General features: G+C 37.0%; 2 protein-coding genes across 3 annotated transcripts in view; one reads left to right on the forward strand and one right to left on the reverse strand.

Annotated features, from left to right (window-relative positions):
• The window catches only part of plaa (phospholipase A2-activating protein), a 9,475-nt gene extending 5,528 nt beyond the window's left edge, over positions 1 to 3,947 (reverse strand). For both annotated transcript variants that reach the window (XM_058782000.1, XM_058781999.1), the window contains exons 1-7: positions 3,673 to 3,947; positions 2,840 to 3,033; positions 2,627 to 2,727; positions 1,584 to 1,704; positions 1,248 to 1,415; positions 1,017 to 1,152; positions 766 to 935 (exon numbers count right to left, since the gene is read on the reverse strand). In XM_058782000.1, the coding sequence (XP_058637983.1) occupies positions 766 to 935; positions 1,017 to 1,152; positions 1,248 to 1,415; positions 1,584 to 1,704; positions 2,627 to 2,727; positions 2,840 to 3,033; positions 3,673 to 3,821 (1,039 nt within the window). In that variant the 5' untranslated portion in view covers positions 3,822 to 3,947. The remainder of the gene's footprint in view (positions 1 to 765; positions 936 to 1,016; positions 1,153 to 1,247; positions 1,416 to 1,583; positions 1,705 to 2,626; positions 2,728 to 2,839; positions 3,034 to 3,672) is intronic.
• Positions 3,948 to 4,059: 112 nt separating this feature from the next.
• Positions 4,060 to 6,039, forward strand: smim20 (small integral membrane protein 20). The gene is made up of 3 exons (XM_058782001.1): positions 4,060 to 4,278; positions 5,159 to 5,215; positions 5,442 to 6,039. The coding sequence occupies exons 1-3, from the start codon at positions 4,170 to 4,172 to the stop codon at positions 5,480 to 5,482; spliced, it is 207 nt and encodes a 68-aa protein (XP_058637984.1). The 5' UTR covers positions 4,060 to 4,169; the 3' UTR covers positions 5,483 to 6,039.
• The last annotated feature ends 12,643 nt before the right edge of the window (positions 6,040 to 18,682 follow it).

Raw genomic sequence — 18,682 nt, forward strand, 5'->3', positions numbered from 1 at the left:
GGGATATACAGCAAAAATACAGTGTAATGCAAAACATATACATATATTTATTATAATGTATTAAATATAATACATATTTATGTATGTGTATAAAAATTTTAATGCAGAGTTAGAAGGACATATATTTTTTACTTCTAAACAGTTATCTATTATAAGCAAAAAACATTTTTACTGTTAACTAAAACTATTCAAAATCATTTCCGTTATTTGAAGATGCTAAACGAAGTACTAAATTTACTAAAACTAAAACTAAACAGACAATAAAAACCAAAAACTAATCAAAATGACAAAAGTGCACAGGAAATTTGAAAAAATTAAAATAAAAAATGAAGCTAAATCAAAATATTAAAACTAAATCAAGATAAATACCATAATATATGGAAGCTGTTTCCGCCACTGAAGAAAAATTTAAAAAAGGTAATTGATTTAAACTAACAATTCAGTTTTTTCTTCTCAGAATTGCTGATATAAACTCACAATCGTGAGTTATAAAGTCAGAATTGTGAGATATAAACTCGAGTTTATATTCATATCCTGCAATTCTGACTTTATAACTAGCAATTGTGAGTTTGTATCAGCAATTCAGAGAAAAAAAAAAAAAAGAGTCAGAATTTTGAGATTAAAAAGTCGCAATTACCTTTTTAAATGTTTTATTCAGTGGAGGAAACGGGTTCCCATAATAATACATGAATATAAACAATACAAAAGTAACACTGAACATTCTCGAAAACACTTCCTGGTTTCAAGACGACTCAATCCACTCACCTGGTTCATCCAGGTGCTCTCTGCCAGGCAAGTCCTCTATCTTGATGTCACCCAAGTCTCCAGTCTTGGGGTCAATGATGGCTTTGGAGAGCTCATCCTCAAAGGCCTGCAGGTCCTGAGCACTCGCTACACGCTCTTCAATCTCGGTGAACACGCGGATAACGCCATCGCTTCAGAGAAACGTGACATGGTCATGCAGCATAATGAACTGCAAATGGTTTAGATATATAAAACAGAAACAGTAAGTATACCTGGCTCCCACAGCAATGTCTCCATCAGGCAGAATGCAGCAGCACCACACCGACTGGGCAGGGAGACGGATAGTCTGGGAACATTCCCCCTTCCTCCAGACCCTCAGTGTCCTGTCCTCTCCTGTGCTTATGAAGTCTAGAACAGGAAAAAAGACGACAATATGGGAAATAATTAAGATTTTATGCACAAATATGTAGCACCATGCCTACTGCAAAACTGAAAGTAAGCACCTTGTCCATTAGGGAAGACCGCAAGGCTGTAGATATAGTTAGTGTGACCGTAGTAAACCTGCACACATTCACCCGTCACCATCCACCGTCTAATGCTGGCGTCATTACTGCAGGAGAAAAACTCCCCCTCGTTTATCACTGCGAGCCCTCGCACGCAATCCTCATGACCTGCAGGACAGACACGTTACAAATCTCTCACACAGCTGGAGTCAAAAACTGCATTTCAGTCTTTACTAATGCTGACCCCTGCTGGAGATCTGTTAAAACTAAACAAGCGCTACAGTGTCTATATTCAGCATCACATAAACATTAGATGTATCAAATGCACCAATGTACCAGTGTAGGTCTTCTCACAGCGACCAGCCTTCCATAACTTGATGGTCTTGTCAGCTGATCCAGACAGCATTAAGCCCTGCTCTGGTAAGATGACTACGGCCCATACAGCGGCACTGTGTCCCTGAGGAGCAGCAATTACACAAGAAACCAGTCAGCACCTACTCACACTCTACTGAAATCGATTGCAGGCAATGTGAGTATATCTGATCTCCCTCTTAAAGGTACAGTGTAGGGAGAAAAAAGAAGCTGTGATGTAGGGCTGCATGATTTGCAGGAAAAAGAAAAATCATTAATGCTTTACTTGAAGCCTTTATGTAATGCACCTCAATGCAATAAATGATCTCATGGATAAATATAATCATAGTTATAATAGGTTCTATTAAATTATAATACTTTTCTATTCATTGTTGCACCTTTATAATGTATAATGCATTGAAACATGACAATCAATCAATTTTACAATTTTAGGAATCTGCAAATCTTATAATGCATTTTATGTTAGGTTACAATTAGTTATGAACAGATTCAATGCATTAGAACCTGTATAATGCATTGTACATAAAAGCTTAAACTAAAGTGTCAACAAAAATATCAAAATCATCATAAAATAATAGTAATAAATAAAATTAGAATACAAATAATAAAATTATTATTATTAGAAAAAAGAAATATTATACTGGAATATTTCTTTATCAAATAAAATTAATTTCTTTATTTTCATCTAGCAATTCCTTTGGCAAAAACCTTATTTTTTTAGTTGAAAACAGCTGGTTTGTAAGCCTGGGAAAATGGTTTGGTGCATTTTGTGTTGCCAAATGCACATTACAACAAACTTCCAGCACATGCAGAGATAAGTTATATTACGAGCTGAGAATCACTGAAAACACTGAATCATGAGCTGCTTGTTTGTAAATGAACACAGTACCACGTTTCACTCTGAAACACACAGCACATATATTTTTTAAATGGCAGCCTTTGTGATAAATCACAATAAGCCAAATTGCGATACTACTAAGGTGATACCAAGAACTGTGCCACTTTACCTGTAAGGTCATCAAGCACTTCTCTCCAAGCCAGACTTTAGCTGTAGTGTCCCATGAGCCACTTAGTATTGTGCCAAACTTGCCAGCTGAGAGTGTGCAGACTGTAAACACACAAAAACAGCAGGTATGGCTCGAGAAATCATTCCAGTGGCATTTCAAATCAACCTGCACGCAGTTCCATCACTGTAATATATCGTTAGCAGTGGACGGTACCTGTGTTTTTGTGACCCTCGAGGGTGAACAGAGGGTCTGGTCGGTCTAGTGAGAACACACAGATATTGTTGTCGTGTCCTCCAGTGGCGATGAGTCCTCGGGGGTATGTTTCATTAGGAGCGATGATACACACACAAGACACAAAGTTTGAGTGGCCGTTCATACAGTGCATCTCTGTAAAAGCCTGGATTTCACTGCAGAAGAAATAAAACAGGAGAGGTTAACAGATGTTGGTAATGGGTTTTTATTATTTATCCTATAATATATTATTTACACCAATAAATAAACAATAAAGCTTCACTAGACTGAACTGAATTCAACCGAGTCGAATCGAAACGAACTGAATCTCAGTGAATTCAGAGAACGCGTCGCTTAGTGAAGTTTAAAGAGACAGTTCACCCAAAAACTCCGCCGGCGTGTATGACTTTCTTTCTTCTGTGGAGCACAAAAGCAGACGTTAGGCAGAAAGACTCGATCACTATTCACTGTATGGGAAAAAATCAAGTGAATAGGTGCCTGATCTTCTGCTGTGTTCCACAGAATAAAAGTTATAAGAACTTGGAACAACAAGAGATTTCATTTTCATTTCGGGGGAACTATTCCTTTAACGTTTCATAGTTTTTTTTATAGATCGGTCGCTGTCAGGAAACCAAACCCGGTCAGTTTCCTTTCAGCTATGATGCTTATGATTTGCCAAATTTCGCTTGATTTGGCATCCCCTCTCAATACATTAACTAACTAACTCAGAAAACTTATTACCACTCAGCTTAGTAACCAACGAAACGGAAAGTAAACCGGGTCTCAGAGACAGCAGGAGGAAGCTGGTGATGTACCTTGGGTTTGGTACCCAGACCCGCGCGGTTCGGTCTCGGGACACGGACACAAAGGCTCCGTCGGGAAACGCGGCGGCGGCGAGACCCCTGACATCCATCTCGTGCGCGGCGAGAGAGCAGCGCAGTCTGTATGAGTTACTGCCGGACATTATTACTGAAGAGAGACAGCGATCCCTGCACACACTGACACAGCAACACTACACACACAAACACGGCATGACGGGAGACCTCGCGACACAATAAAAGCCCCGCCCGCAAATATTATACTGCGGTACTGTTGGCTCACAGTATGACCTTTTACCAGTATAATATCACATTTACGTAAATTACATTTTAAATTACAATAATTTTAAATATACCCTATATTCGATGTAGAACAGATGTTAAATAATAATAGACTTTAAACTTGTTTTTAGTTCATGAACTTCACCCCGGAAGAGCATGAGAGAGTTGATTTCTGTCCTCGGATGAGGTGAATCTATCAAATAATCAAAATCATGTCTGCTAATAGGAGGATAACGCTCATATTTGGAGGCTTCATTGCAGCTGTTGCGGTGGCTTTTTATCCTATATTTTTCCATCCCCTCACTCACACTGAAGACTACAGTAAGTCTGTATCACAACACATGTTGTTGACATTAGTCATTATGACACTGCTCTTGTATTGTTTGTAAACATTTTCAGATTCGATTTATATTGTATTTTTTAGCCTAATAATTTTAGAATCAGTTTCAGTAGTGAAAACATTGATGCGCGTTATTACACATATTATTATTGCATTAATGTAAAGAATTTATACTTTTACTGCCTTTTATCCACGCTGAATTAAATAAAAGGGACTTCATACATTTTTGAGCAGTGTAACAACAACAACAAAAAGAAGAAGAAGAAAAAGCACTCTAAGGACATTGTTATCTAAAGTGAAGTATAATTATATTGCATTTTATAATCCAATAATTGTGTAATGAATTAGTGAAAAAATAAACTGCACTAAAAATAATTTCATAAATTAACGAGGAACTCCACCAGGGTTATTATCGTAAACTAAAACTAAAACATACAAATTATATATATATATATAGATATATATAGATATATATATCTATATATATATATATATATATATATATATATGTATATAATTTGTTATTTCAAGGCATTGTTTCTCATTTTTATTTATTTGAAGTACTAAAGTTACTAAAAATAAATAAAATAAAATAAAAAATTAAAGGGTAAATATAGACATTATTATTTATTATTATTGTTATTATTATTAATAATTAACAAAATTACAAAATAAATGATGATATATCATACTAAAATAACATGGAACACCACTGTATTAAGTAAAAACGTTTTAACCTTTAAAATAGTAATAATAATAAAGTGGAGGAAGCTTGTTTTTGTGAGAGTTACCCTAAAAAGTGTCAGCATTTCCCTCAGTACTGTCTTCATGCTGTCTGCATTTGTGTCATTGTGATTGCAGAGCAGAAGCAGAAGATAAATCGAGAAGGAATCAATCAAGCAGATGTGCAGCCTGTTGGTAAGTCATTATGTCATCTGCTCAGTGTGTTGAGTTTGTATTGTTATTACTGTAATCTGTAAACATACATGTGACACCTCATATCACACACGTGATTTATAAGATCATTAAGTGGCGGGATTATGTATTCTGTGTTACAGTTTATTTGCATTAGGCCCATGTGAATGCTTTCAACAGACATTAGTTACTATATATAATTGTCATTTATGTTTCTTATTTGAATTAGGTGTGAAGATCTGGTCTGATCCCTTCAAGCCAAAATCATGATTCCAGTGTGCGGATGAAAATTGAGTGAATAAACACGAGGACTGATGTGTCACGCACTGAGGATTGAGTATTTGAGACAAACACATTAACTCTTTGCTACCATGCATCAAATGAGACTTTTAGGATGTATGAATCTTATGTGTGTGTGTGTGTATTTTGTGTGGGAATATGATTGAAACTAGAAAGAACGAATAACTAAAAATAGTTAAAATAAAATAAAAATGGAAACTTTGTTGCTTTGTTAGTCAGCACTTCAAAATATTATGTTCATGAATCTCTTTGAATAGCTGTGTTCATTTATGCTGGTGTATTAATGGAGTAACATATTCTGAATAAAAATATACATCTTGAACTGTTTGTTTTACAAATATATGACCACTAGATGGCGGTCGCTTCATTTTGTACATTACTAGATCATGTGGGAAGAGTCGGACTTTCAGTTATTCATTCCCGAATACTATAGCAGGATCTTAACTTTGCATAGTTCATCATGCTTCATATTTATAATCAAATTGCGCACATATGTGAGAAACCTATATTAAAAGCCTCAAATCTGACACTACAGCTTTGTTTCATTGTTATTTTCACACTGGAGACCTTTGTGTTAATGCGTTTTCACTCTATAATAACATCACTTTCACTCAACTGTGCTTGTGTAATATTTTTGTTGCTCTTATTCCTGATTAGATTTCTTGTGTTATTTTGGCACTGAGAGTTGGAAGAGTCCTTTGGCCCTCAAAAGTTGCAAAATCTGTAACCTGAGAGCATACACCTCGGCCAGGACCCTGTGCCAACCAAGACCTGTTGTCATGGCAACAACACTGGGCCAGCACCTGTGCATCGGAGAGGCCCAAGGCCCTGCCCTTCTTTACTCAACCGCTTTATGTGTGAGGGTCCAAAGAACAATGTTGCACATGCTAACGCATTAAGTATGGCACAATGCTGAGCCTTACAATGTACTTTACTATCTATCTATCTATCTATCTATCTATCTATCTATCTATCTATCTATCTATCTATCTATCTATCTATCTATCTATCTATCAATCTATCAATAAAGGTTCTTTATTAGCATCTAGGGTTCCAAGAAGAACTTTTAACATTCAAGGGACCTTTCCATTGCAGAAAAGGTTCTTTATTGTGGAAAATAATTCATTTTTTCTTTTTTTATCATTATTAAATCGTGATTCAAGTTCTCTTAGGAAATTACATTACATTACAAACCGTTTTTTTTTAATCTTTTATAGTAATTCAACTTATATTATAAAATTGTTCTTCACTAAAGAAAAATAAATAAAAGATTCTTTGGTCACACTTTATTTTAAGGTCTAATTCTCACTATTCGCAAACCATTAACTATGACATTTGCCTTAATAATCTCTTAATTTGCTGCTTATTAATAATAAGTAGTTGTTAAATTTAGGTATTGGGTAGGATTATGGATGTAGAATATGGTCATGCAGAATCTGTGCTTTAAGAACTAATAAACAGTCAACATGTTTTTAATAGATATGCTAAAAAGCAACTAGTTAATAGTGAGAATTGTTCCCTAAACTAGCGTGTTATCCAGCCTTTTAAGAACTGTTCACTGGAAGGTTGTTTGGGGAACCCAAAATGGGTCTTCTATGGCCTTGCTACAAAACCACTTTTTGGAAGTGTATTGTATAAGCTAATTGAATATTAAGTACACAAACTTTGCTTTCTATTGGTTTTCGATTAACCATGTATGAGTGAATAGACTAACTGTGAACTCAAGATACTGAGGTGCTTTTTCAGTGGCGTTGTGCCTGTTAATGAACAGAGAGGGGGTTTACTAGAGGATGCAGAGTCCTCTGTCCCTTGAGACCTGCTGCATATCCAAGAACTGACATAATATCTCTTCACTACCACAAAGAGCACATTGCTAACCCTCAGCCGAGAGCCTGCCAGCGCAGCAGCTGCCAAACGCAATAACACTTCACCCCCCCACACATCCCCTGTCAACTCAACCAACTCCATTGTTTATGGGATGTTGTTATTGTTGGTCACCATTCAAAAAAACAAAAGAAAAACTTAAGGGCCCCGGCCATGAGGACGACCTGAAGTGAAGAGAGGAAAACAGGGACTGAGAAAAGCGCAAAATTCCTCTCATTCCTCCTACAGTGTTTTCCAGATTCCTGAAACGACGTCAAGGCCTTGGATGCGAGCGGAGGCCGCCACAATGGGGAAATGTCAAAAAACCGTGCTGGAGCAACCCGAGCAGCATTCCTGAAGTTACCCGACAGCCCTCTAAACACGGAGCATTAAGATCGATGGAATCCTGCACTTCAGGCTGTGTGTGGAAAACCGTTTCTGAGCGCGCTCGTGGGCTTTTATCCTCTGAGAGTTTGGCTTTTTATCTGGTTTAGTTGTGAAAGAGTTAAACACTCACAGCAGGGAGTCAGATGGCTGTTTCATAAGTCACTGTCTCTGTTAAGGCTCTATTGTACAGCTGTCCACAGATTGTACTGCTGATATGAACTCAAGAGACAAACTTGAAGCCTCTTTTGCACTTTTCTAGTTGTCAGAGTGTTTTAACAGCAATGGGACGAGAACTGATGCTGTAGCCAACACTATTGGGAAATGGCAGAAATGATTTCCATTGGGAAAAATAAGTGCACAGACTCCAGACAAAACCAAAATCGGACATGGATAGAGTAGATATGTGGGGTTGGTGTTTGTATTTGAAAGTATTCCCTTAAGAAAAAAAGTATACTTCAAGTTCATTTTAATAAGGAAACTTAAGTTCAAGGATATTTTCCCAAATATATATTATGTAGTAAGTATACTTGTAACTGTACTACTTTAATTTAATACTTTTAAGGACTGAAATGGGACGTTTTTTAAATTCGAATAAAATGAAAACGAAAAGAATTTCAAATCACACGAGGCAATATTTTATTCACAACAGAACACAGATAACAAATGTTTAAACTGAGAAATTTTACAATTTTATGCACAAAATGAGCTCATTTCAAATTTGATGCCTGCTACAGGTCTCAAAATAGTTGGGATGGGGGCATGTTTACCATGGTGTAGCATCTCCTCTTCTTTCCAAAACAGTTTGAAGACATCTGGGAATCGAGGTTATGAGTTTCTGGAGTTTTGGTGAATGGGAGAATTTGGTCCCATTTTTGCCTGATATAGTTTTCCAACTGCTGAAGAGTTTGTGGCCGTCGTTGATGTATTTTTAGTTTAATGATGCGCCAAATGTTCTCTATAGGTGAAAGATCTGGACTGCAGGCAGGCCAATTCAGCACCCGGACTCTTCTACTATGAAGCCATGCTGTTGTAATAGCTACAGTATGTGGTTTTGCATTGTCCTGCTGAAATACACGAGGCCTTCCCTGAAATAGACGTCGTCTGGAGGGGAGCATATGTTGCTCTAAAACCTTTATATACCTTTCAGCATTCATCCTATTAAATAGCATCCTATTAAAGACAGCATTGCATGCCATGTTTTTACTGTTGGAGTGTCGATTCAGTTTCAGTTATGTCAATCTATTTATTTATTTATTTATTTATACATACATCTTTTAATTACGTATTCATGAGGGACTTTTGTTTTCCACACATTTACATGTGCACACTTCTCTTTTCTCAAGTAAACATGTGTACTATACAAGCTGTTAAAGACACACACACACACACACACACTTACCAAAGCACAGCTCACATTCTTCGTCCCCAATGATATGACTCTCAAAACAACATAATTGCACCGATTGTTTCATTCTTGAGTTACCAAGCTGAAGGAGCCTTATGGAAACAGACAGCACAAGTATTTGGTAATGTCTGTGAAAATTAGCTTCGGGAGGCCTTGCTAGCCCGGATGGCACAGGAGGATCTTCAGCATGAGGAACACAAGTGCGACCCCTTAATGAAAAGCTAATGGGGTGTGTGTGTTAAGAGCTGTTTACCACCTGTGCTGAAAAACAAAGCAAAGCTGCAGTCGGAACGATGTGGCATCTTTTTTTTTTTTCTCTTGGAGAAATAGCGTTACTTGTCTTTCTCACCAGTGGATCCTCTGCAGTTAATGGGTGCCGTCAGAATGAGAGTTCAAACAGCTGATAAAAACATCACAATAATCCACAAGCAATCAACATGACTCCAATCTATCAATTAATGTCCTTTAGGAATTTGTTCCTAGACTTAATTCGTTTCTGCGTATTAGTAATCATGGCCATGGTTTAACTAAAAATAAAACAAATTAGTACAATGTGGCCACTAATTAATAAGTTAAAATACTTAATTCATTGCCACAATCAGGCCTGTGATTACCTGTGGCTTACTGCTTTTATCACATTACTTGAGAGATCTTAAACTGGAAGATGACCATTCAAACGATCAGTAGTCTTATAAAGAAATGTTTGGCTTGACTGCAACTCCTGTAACCTGGCTGTCAGTTAAATAGGACAATATAAATTTAATACGGCCCTTTAGATTTGTATCAGTGGGGTAATAAACTATGCCTCAGGCTACATTTCCTTTCATCCTTGCTCAAGGTGCTCCTTGTACGCAAACTTCCATTAATAGCTGACAGTTTTAGCCATGAAAACACTTCAAAACCAAATCAAAGAGCAATTCCACAATAAATTTGCCCTTAAAGAGCTTAATTTGGAATTCCTGGCTTGGATTTTACAGAATTGGCCTCCAAAGCTAAATAACAACAAACAGGCAATATATCACTTGTCTAGGTGAAAATCTGTATGTTTACCATGGAAGAAAAAGACTCCATATGAATTATGTGCATTTAAATAAATATTGTGAGACCCTTTTTAAAATATGCTCAACATTAGTAGACAGGAAGGAGATTTTGATTTTAACAATCTCTGCGTTGGAGAACAGTGTGTTTATATTGGTCGGTTGTTGAGTTACTGAGCATGGATAAACTGGTTTTTGCCGCATATATGATCCCCCCCACAATGCACGGTCAAAAGTAAATATTCAAACCACACAATCCTGTCGGTTTAAGAGCTGAGGAATCTAACCCACAGTATTTTTTATTATAATGCTGGAGATATGAGTAAGACATACTATATGCAGGCACATTAGCAGACTGCATATGACTTTTATTTGTGGTGTGTAATGTCCACTACACACAGCATATAAATTATGCATTTAAAAGTAGAAGTACATACACACGCACAACCGCTGTCTCCCGTGACTTTTCATTAGCGTGCAACAGATGACAGCACAATATACGGCCTGGCAGGGACTGAGGATTCTGGGAAAAGACGTGGAACTTTGGAAGAAGCAACGGAACACAGTGCTGTCCACTGCTGGCTTGTGAGACCTTGGAAGAACCCCTCAGATGGTGTTCGATCATGAGGTTTGCTGTGGGGATATTAACCTTTACAAGCACTGCAAAAACTATGTAGTGGTCAGAAAAACCCCAATTGTGTATGCTGGGTTTTTCCTTTCAGCTTTTATTAATGATGGAGGTTAATTTTTAGGACCATAGCCATTGGAATAATAAGGAAGTTTTGAAAAAATGAAAATTAGTGAAAAGTTAGACCCAAAGCTTTTCCTGCCTCAGGGTCACATGTAACTGGAGAATCTGTGGTTGTTCAGAAATGTTTCATTTCTCAATTTCTTAGATCATTCTGCACACATACAAAAAAAAAAAAAAAAAGAAATTGTCTATATTTCAGGGCCAATTCACACCCCACAGAGAGATGCAGACCAACATCGATGGTCACCAGATTACAGAACGTCACTTCTCAGAAACGTCTGTCGGTGCAGTGTGAATTAATTGGCTTTTAAATATACATCTTAATGCATAATGTATCTGTAACATATCTAATTATTGGCCAATGTGTAAAACATTTTTTTTTTTAATTACTAGTATTGATCAATGTCAGTTTAATGACTTTTGAATAAAATTGTAAATATTGATGCACAATGTTAAACACAAAGTGTAAGTTAAACACTGTGCCAAATTGACTATCTATTTATAATTATATAATTATAATGTTGTAATAACTCAAATTTATCTGTAGCATTTAAAATGTTAGATTTGAGTTTTTAGTGTTTTATTTTTTTTATGTATTTAGCCATTTATCAGTTATTGGCAATAATGCTGATCAGCACAATTTTAGGTCACACTTTATTTTAAGGTCCAATTCTCACTATTAACAAACCATTAACTTTGTCTTTTGCCTCAATAAACTCCTAATTTGCTGCTTATTAATAGCTAGTAAGGTAGTTGTTAAGTTTAGGTATTGGGATTAAGGATATGGTCATGTGCTAATAATAAATTAGTGCATGCTAATAAGCAAATAGTTAATAGTGAGAATTGGTCTCTATATTAAAGTGTTACCCAATCTTATTACTGATTCATCATTACGTATAAGGCTCTTCAGTCTCATCAGAAAACTTGTGAATTTTAATTGACGAGAACATTAAACATAAACTATTACAATACAGCTTATCCACGTAGAGCTTGTGAGACCAAAATCTGGTTTCCACACTGTAAACAGTGATAAGTTGACTTAACTTAAAAAATTGAGGAAACCCGTTGTCTTAAAATTATTAAGTAAATTATAATTTTCTTTAAAAAGTTAAGTGAACTTGACAATTCACTTAACTTATTTTTTAAATTATAATTTACTTAAAATTTTTAAGGCAACGGGCTTCCTCAATTTTTTTAAGTTAAGTCAACTTGTCACTTTTTACAGTGCAGGTTAATAGGTGGATGTTGTTTTAGTTTCTATGGAAGTTCGGATCAGTAGCTGGAATGGTGTTTTATTCTTACTGGAGAGACTCTGCACCAACTTTGTGATATATTTATCTGACAACGTTGGTGTTTTCCTTGGAATTTTGCTAGATTGACAAGCACTAACACTAGCACTGCAAATTCCTCAGTGCGTTATAGGGAATTTTCATTTGAAAGGCCGCTCACAAATGAAAGGGTATAATTACAGTCATGTTTGGTAGAGGCTTTAATTCCTGTCTTGAGGCAGCCTCCCCCCAATATGTACAGCTATAAATGTCAGTCTATACAGAGTGATTACATGTGCGCTGAATGGCAAATAAGATTGCTTGATATGAAAGTGCAAATATCAGTTGTAATTATCAAAATTCTTGGCCGAAACAAATGCAGATGAAATCGCATCTGTACATTTTAGGAACAGGTCACCACTGCAGGCTGATGAAACCGCTTTCTTGGCCCTCACTGTGGGTTTCAGAGACTGACCATCCTCCATCCTCCTCGGCCTTTATGGCCCAAACTGGGAGCGCATGTTTGCGAGGCTGGCCGAGCCCCAAACCCAAGGTCTATACTGCCTCTGGCAGCGTACAGATTAAGACTGTAATTATAGATCTGGGTTTGGACTCGGCTTTGTTTGAGAAAGTGGGGGGAGGCTGGTGGGGTGGGTGATGTCATCTCTGGTTTAGAGCCGCACAGCCTGGTGTTGGCTTACTGGAGGATGAGAGAGAACGAAACGGAGAGAAAAGAAGGACGGTGTGAGTGTGTGCACTTTAAATAGATCTAAATGGAATTGACGGGGTTTATTATCAGGGTGGTTGTGAGTTCAGATGCAAAAGCCGTTTTTCTTTCAAATTAGCATTTCTTTCTGGGAACTATGTATAGGTTTCTATGTAAGTACTGGTACTTCTGAATGGGTTGAGGCTGGGATTTAGTGCATTTGAAGTGAAAGTTCTTGATGAACATATATAGAGCATTCACTGAGTATCGTTATCTCATTTTTGACCAAGATGGCATTTAGAGGCTCTTCATAAGTGTGTGTGTGAAACGTTACATGTGCCGGCCGCCATATTATAACTGAGCTCTAATATAAGCTTACGGTTTAGTTTAGACTTTACGTATCATTTTTCCCCCAAAGATAATAAACAGACATGTCAAACGGGTTAAACAAAGATCGCAGCACAATTTCATGCACACTACAAATAGGCCAAGCCATAACGTAGTTAGAGGAACTGAGTGAAGACAACATTTTTTACAACCACTTGCAGGCAGGGTTTTATGAGACATTGTTAAAATATGTGGCCACACAGAGAATTTACACAGCTATACCACTTTATTTGTTATCCTTTCTTTCAGCAATATTTGGACGAATCAGGTCTGAATGAGAGCGTAGTTAAAATAACACAGAATAAGTGTACTTGGGTAATCTTTTTAGTTGTTGAGGGGAGAGAGGGCTTTGCCCATGTAAACTTGTGGAGGACGGTTGGCTGAGAGGTTCGGTACTGTAACGTGAGCTCTGGTCAGGGAATAACACGGGGGGCGTTCACAGCCTGCTTTTCCAATCTGTTTATCTGCTGTAATTCGCTGCCATGATTCACAGAGGAATGGCGATGGAGTCTGGCTGGGTAGAGAGATGAGCAATCCGCCAAACAAGAGGAAGAAGCGACAAATGCCAAAACAATTTCTTGTGTCTGTTGTTACTTTATTATAAATTTGGTGTTTGTGAAGCCTAAAAAAGCTTTTTTTCCTTTACTTGAGTCCTTATACTTAATTATTATAATAACAACAACCCATTTAGATTAAAAAGGTGTTCACACGTGTTCCATTTAAACTTCCCTTGTCCACTTGAAGTGGAATGCACTTCAGAAAGGCAGCAGGGATTCCCCGGAAGGAAAGTGTTTAGGAAAGTTTGCAAGTGTGTTTCTAAAGGCAATGTGGAACACCATTGTCTTGTGTGACTTTCACTTATTAACTGCAGGAAGATTTGAACTTTTTTGAGTGCCTCTAGTGGTTGAAACATAACACTGCATGTTAATCACAGAGGAATATCATTTTGGTAATTGTGTTGAGCAGGATGAATATGCTGGGTTTGAGGTGTACCAAATGATGTCAAAACTCACCCCCTCCTAAAGGGAAGGACATAACATAAAAAATAAAGTGAGGAGTATCCATGAATAATATTGTTTTAAACAGGTCTTCCACCGTTGTTTTGACTCACTGAAACTAAGTGCTTTAAATTAAATAACAATACAAAAGTTAGGCAACTATAGCTACATATCTTACCCATCAAGCAAGAAAAATGTCATTTCTGGGTTGGATTTAAACCCTAAATGTCACTTAATGTGACTTTGTTTGTTTGATGAATTCAACTCATCTGCTATGCATGCTGGTTTGACTTCAAAAATCAGTGTATCAGTGTAATAGAAAAGCTGCGTAATACATACTATTTGTGGACAAATATAAAAATAGTGCTGTGCGGTATGCAGTACCCCAGTCCAAACATAACCAATGACTTTGCTACTTGCTACACATGGTGTGTGTGTCTATGTGAGTGGCTAACAGTGTATGCTTCTGTTTGTATATTAGGTGTGAGGTGAGTGTTGGCTCCATTTCCAGACGTCTCCTGGTACTCCTCCTGCAACACTGGCACCAGATTGACACTCATTCACCAGTAAATGTGTGTGTGTCCATGTAGACAAGAGCAAGAAATGAGGAGTGAGGTAGATTAGTGGGTCCACTGAATGTTACAAGCTTTCAGCTGGCACTTCACATCCACCGTATGATGCAACCTAGGATGTTTTCAATTTCACAACCTGATTAGGCTAAACGCTTCTATTTCAGATACTCTCCAGCTAGACTCAATGGGAGCCAATACAGGAACTGAGCACTAAACTGCATTAAGTAGATCCAGGGAGACCAAGAAAATGTAAAAAAGAATCAAAACACTGGAAAACAAACAGACTGTATCAGAATTTGGCTACATCCAAAATGTCAACCTCAGTCTTTCCACGTTATAGTTAATGAGCTCAAAGACCCCCTCTCTTACAGACTTTTGGAGGTAAGACTGAAATGTTGAGAGATACTTTTTTCCTTCCATTTTTCTCTTTTAATCTTTTTTGTTAGTATATATGACAGCTTGGAAATTGTCAATGCTCTGTGGTCACTGGCTCATGAGATCATTGTTTGGGAGAGGAAGAGAATTGTGAAAGTGCAGGGACATGACAGGGCTACTGTACCTCACATCTGAACTCACAAAACAAGAATCAGAGCAGAATAATGAAAGAGAGAGAGAGAAGCTTTAAATGGAAGAAATCCATCATTTGAGATGAAAATGGTAAATGACATGAGCTGTACATGCCTGGAGTGAAAATGCAGCTTTGCTATCACATGAATAAATTACTGTATTTTTAAAAATCTACTAAAAGAGAAAATAGTTATTTCAAATAATAACAATCGTTCACAAAATCACGGTTTTGACTGTATTTTTGAACAAGGTGAGAGGTATTTCAAAATATTTTGTTTTCTTAAAGGGGTCATGACATGGATTTTTTATTATTATTTTAATATGTGCCTTGAGGTTTACTTATAATGTTATTATGTGAAAAAATGATTATCTTCAACCCTCATTCTGACCCTCTGTCTAAATGACCTGTTTTAAGGGGCGTGTCCTTTAATGCTTGTCAGTAATCAGCCACTGTTATGATTGGTTAATGACATTGCATAGGAAAAACTATCAACACACTATTGCGTGTGTTTTGACAATATGGTGAAATAAAATGGCCATTTCCAGACAAAGCATTATGAAATCATTTACTTTCAGATTGTGATGCAGCTGCAGTCAGATCTAGTACCGTTTCATCTTTCAATTGAAATGCATGGTTGGCAATACTAAGCTTTGTGTCATGTTTTACTTATTCACACCTTTCTCTTTATTGCTTTGATAATTCAATAAAGTTCAAATAAAATTTCAAGGTTATGAAGATTATCTCTCTGTCTTCCACCCTCTCTTTTTTGTTGCTCAGCTGATTTACCGGCTGTTGTTTGTGCCACCAGCTGTCTTTGACCTTTTGCCCTTTGACCTTTCAACCTGCTATCTGTTCTCAGAAACACAGGCTACACAATCCCGAACACACACACACACACACGCACAGCACCAGCAGTTCTGACACCTTCAAATTGGAGAGAGACGTTTCTATGAAACACAATGTAAGCACGTGAACACAAACAAGCACATGATTCAAGCTCAATATTTCAGAAACATATCTTAGCCTAGAACATTTGGAAAGTTCAGCTGAAAAGTCACTTCAGTACAAAAACATCTGCCAGAAAAATGAATATAATCTTAATCATTCCAAGCATGATTATTTTTTTCATTAATATCATAGTGAGTTATTGTCCTCGTATATTTCATATCTGAAACAAATCCCAGAATTCATTATCATCACACTGATCAGTGAACAATTCATCTCAATAATGGATCAAGACATCGAATCAAGACTAAGGGTTCACAGTGTTTTTGGAGAAAATAACAGTGTCTGAATGGAAGAGACCGAATTTGGTAGAAGTACCCGACTGGGGATGATTTGGCCATTTTGTTTGTTTTGCCTTCCCAGACGTGGCTGCTGAGAAGATTAAGAGATTTAGAGTGAGATTATTTTCTGGCCCATCAACGCGCTCCATCAAATAAGCAAATAATGGTTTGTAAACAAGTCCACAACAAAGGCTTTTGCCAAAACCTGTCAGACCTCAGCAGTGGATAGTGACTGTCTTGCTCTATAGAAAATGGCGCATTCAAGGGCGAATGCTGCATCAACTCTGTTGATTTGCATCCGTATGCATGTGTGCGCTTAGATGCGGATCAGGTTTTCAATAAATAAAGCTTATCCTGTGTGTCCTTGAAATTTCTCAACCCAAAGTGACAAGCCAAAAGCTTATAAGGACAGTCTGACCTACATGGGTGGGTCATTAAAATTTAGAGTTGAGTACTAATTAACCTCAAATGTGGTTGAGATAGACACCCAAACAGTATCATAAATCATTGTGATTAAGAAAGAGAGAGAACAACAGATGATGTCATGAATGTGGAGAGTTGGATTTGCACACACACACACACACACACACACATGCGCATGCATATACACACCCTTCCCCTTGACATCCCTCCCCGCCCACACACTCGCCTTGCCACGCGAAGAGGAGCGTGCGTGCGTGTGTGTGCGAGATTGAAAGAGAGGGAGGAGATGCTTCAGAATATAACAGCATGGCCGGCAACGCCAAGCTCAAATGCAAAGGCGGCTGGATGGCCTTTTGTAATGTATATTAACTTGTGTCGGTCGTTCACCTGACAGGCCATTGTTCCCCACGACCCGACAGCCTCCTCCCTCCCTCCATCTCTTCTTCCTTTCGAACAGGTTGGGCGCATTGTGTGCAGAGAGGCACGCAGTGCTGTTCCGTTGTCTGTTGTGGTGTGTGGGGGGGGGGAGACGAGGGTTGAGACGCCGACCCCAGCGAGTGGGGGTGACCTAAGCAGATGGCGGGGCAGGCTGTCCACTCAGCCAGAATTAATAACGTGTGCCATGTCACATTGTCTGAGAAAACGTTCCCCCTCTAGCCCCACCTCTCTTCATGTCCTCTCTTTCTATCCTTCTCTCTCAATTTCAATTTACTTTACAGGCATGACCAAAACTGTACATTTGGATTGTAAAGCAGTGCCAAAAACAAAAAGGCAAAACAGTAAAAGATGGTATAAAAAATAGTTTAAACAAATAAAATAACAGAGTAAAATAAAACAAAGATGAAATAAAATATAAAAAACAAACAAAAAAATTAATTAATTAAAAGACATAAAAAGAGATATGTTTATGTGTCTCTTTTATTTGTCCAAGATCATTTCCCTCTGAACAGTACGTAAATAAATAAATACTACTAATAAATTAATATGATTTTTAACCCAGTTTCATTGACTTCAAAAGTAAAATAACAATAATAGAATAAACTAATTGTGTTAACAAACAAAACAAAACAAAAACAAAAGTAGTATTAACAAACAAAACAAAACAACATAATTTTTATCCAGTCTCTTTTACTTAAAACGTTAAATAATGGAATAAACAAGTAGTGTTAAAACAAACAAAACAACAAAACAATTAGTTAGCAGTTTTGTTTGGAGATCATTTCTCTCTGAAAGGATAAAAAACTTTTATAAATTATTATTATTATTATTTTTAATCCAGTTTCCTTGACTTAAAACGTAAAATAACAATAATGGAATAAACAAATAGTGTTAACAAACAAAACAAAGCAAAACAATCTGATTTCTCTCTGAAAAGTTAAACAATTTTTTAAATCCAGTTTCTTTAAAAAGTAAAAAAAAAAAAAAAATGAATAAACAAGTACAAAACAAAACAAAACAATTAGTAGTTTTGTCTGGAGATTGAAAATTTAACTTTTATCCACTTCCTTCTACTTTATTT

This window comes from Onychostoma macrolepis, chromosome 07 (genome assembly GCF_012432095.1).
Source record: "Onychostoma macrolepis isolate SWU-2019 chromosome 07, ASM1243209v1, whole genome shotgun sequence".
Lineage (NCBI taxonomy): Eukaryota > Metazoa > Chordata > Actinopteri > Cypriniformes > Cyprinidae > Onychostoma > Onychostoma macrolepis.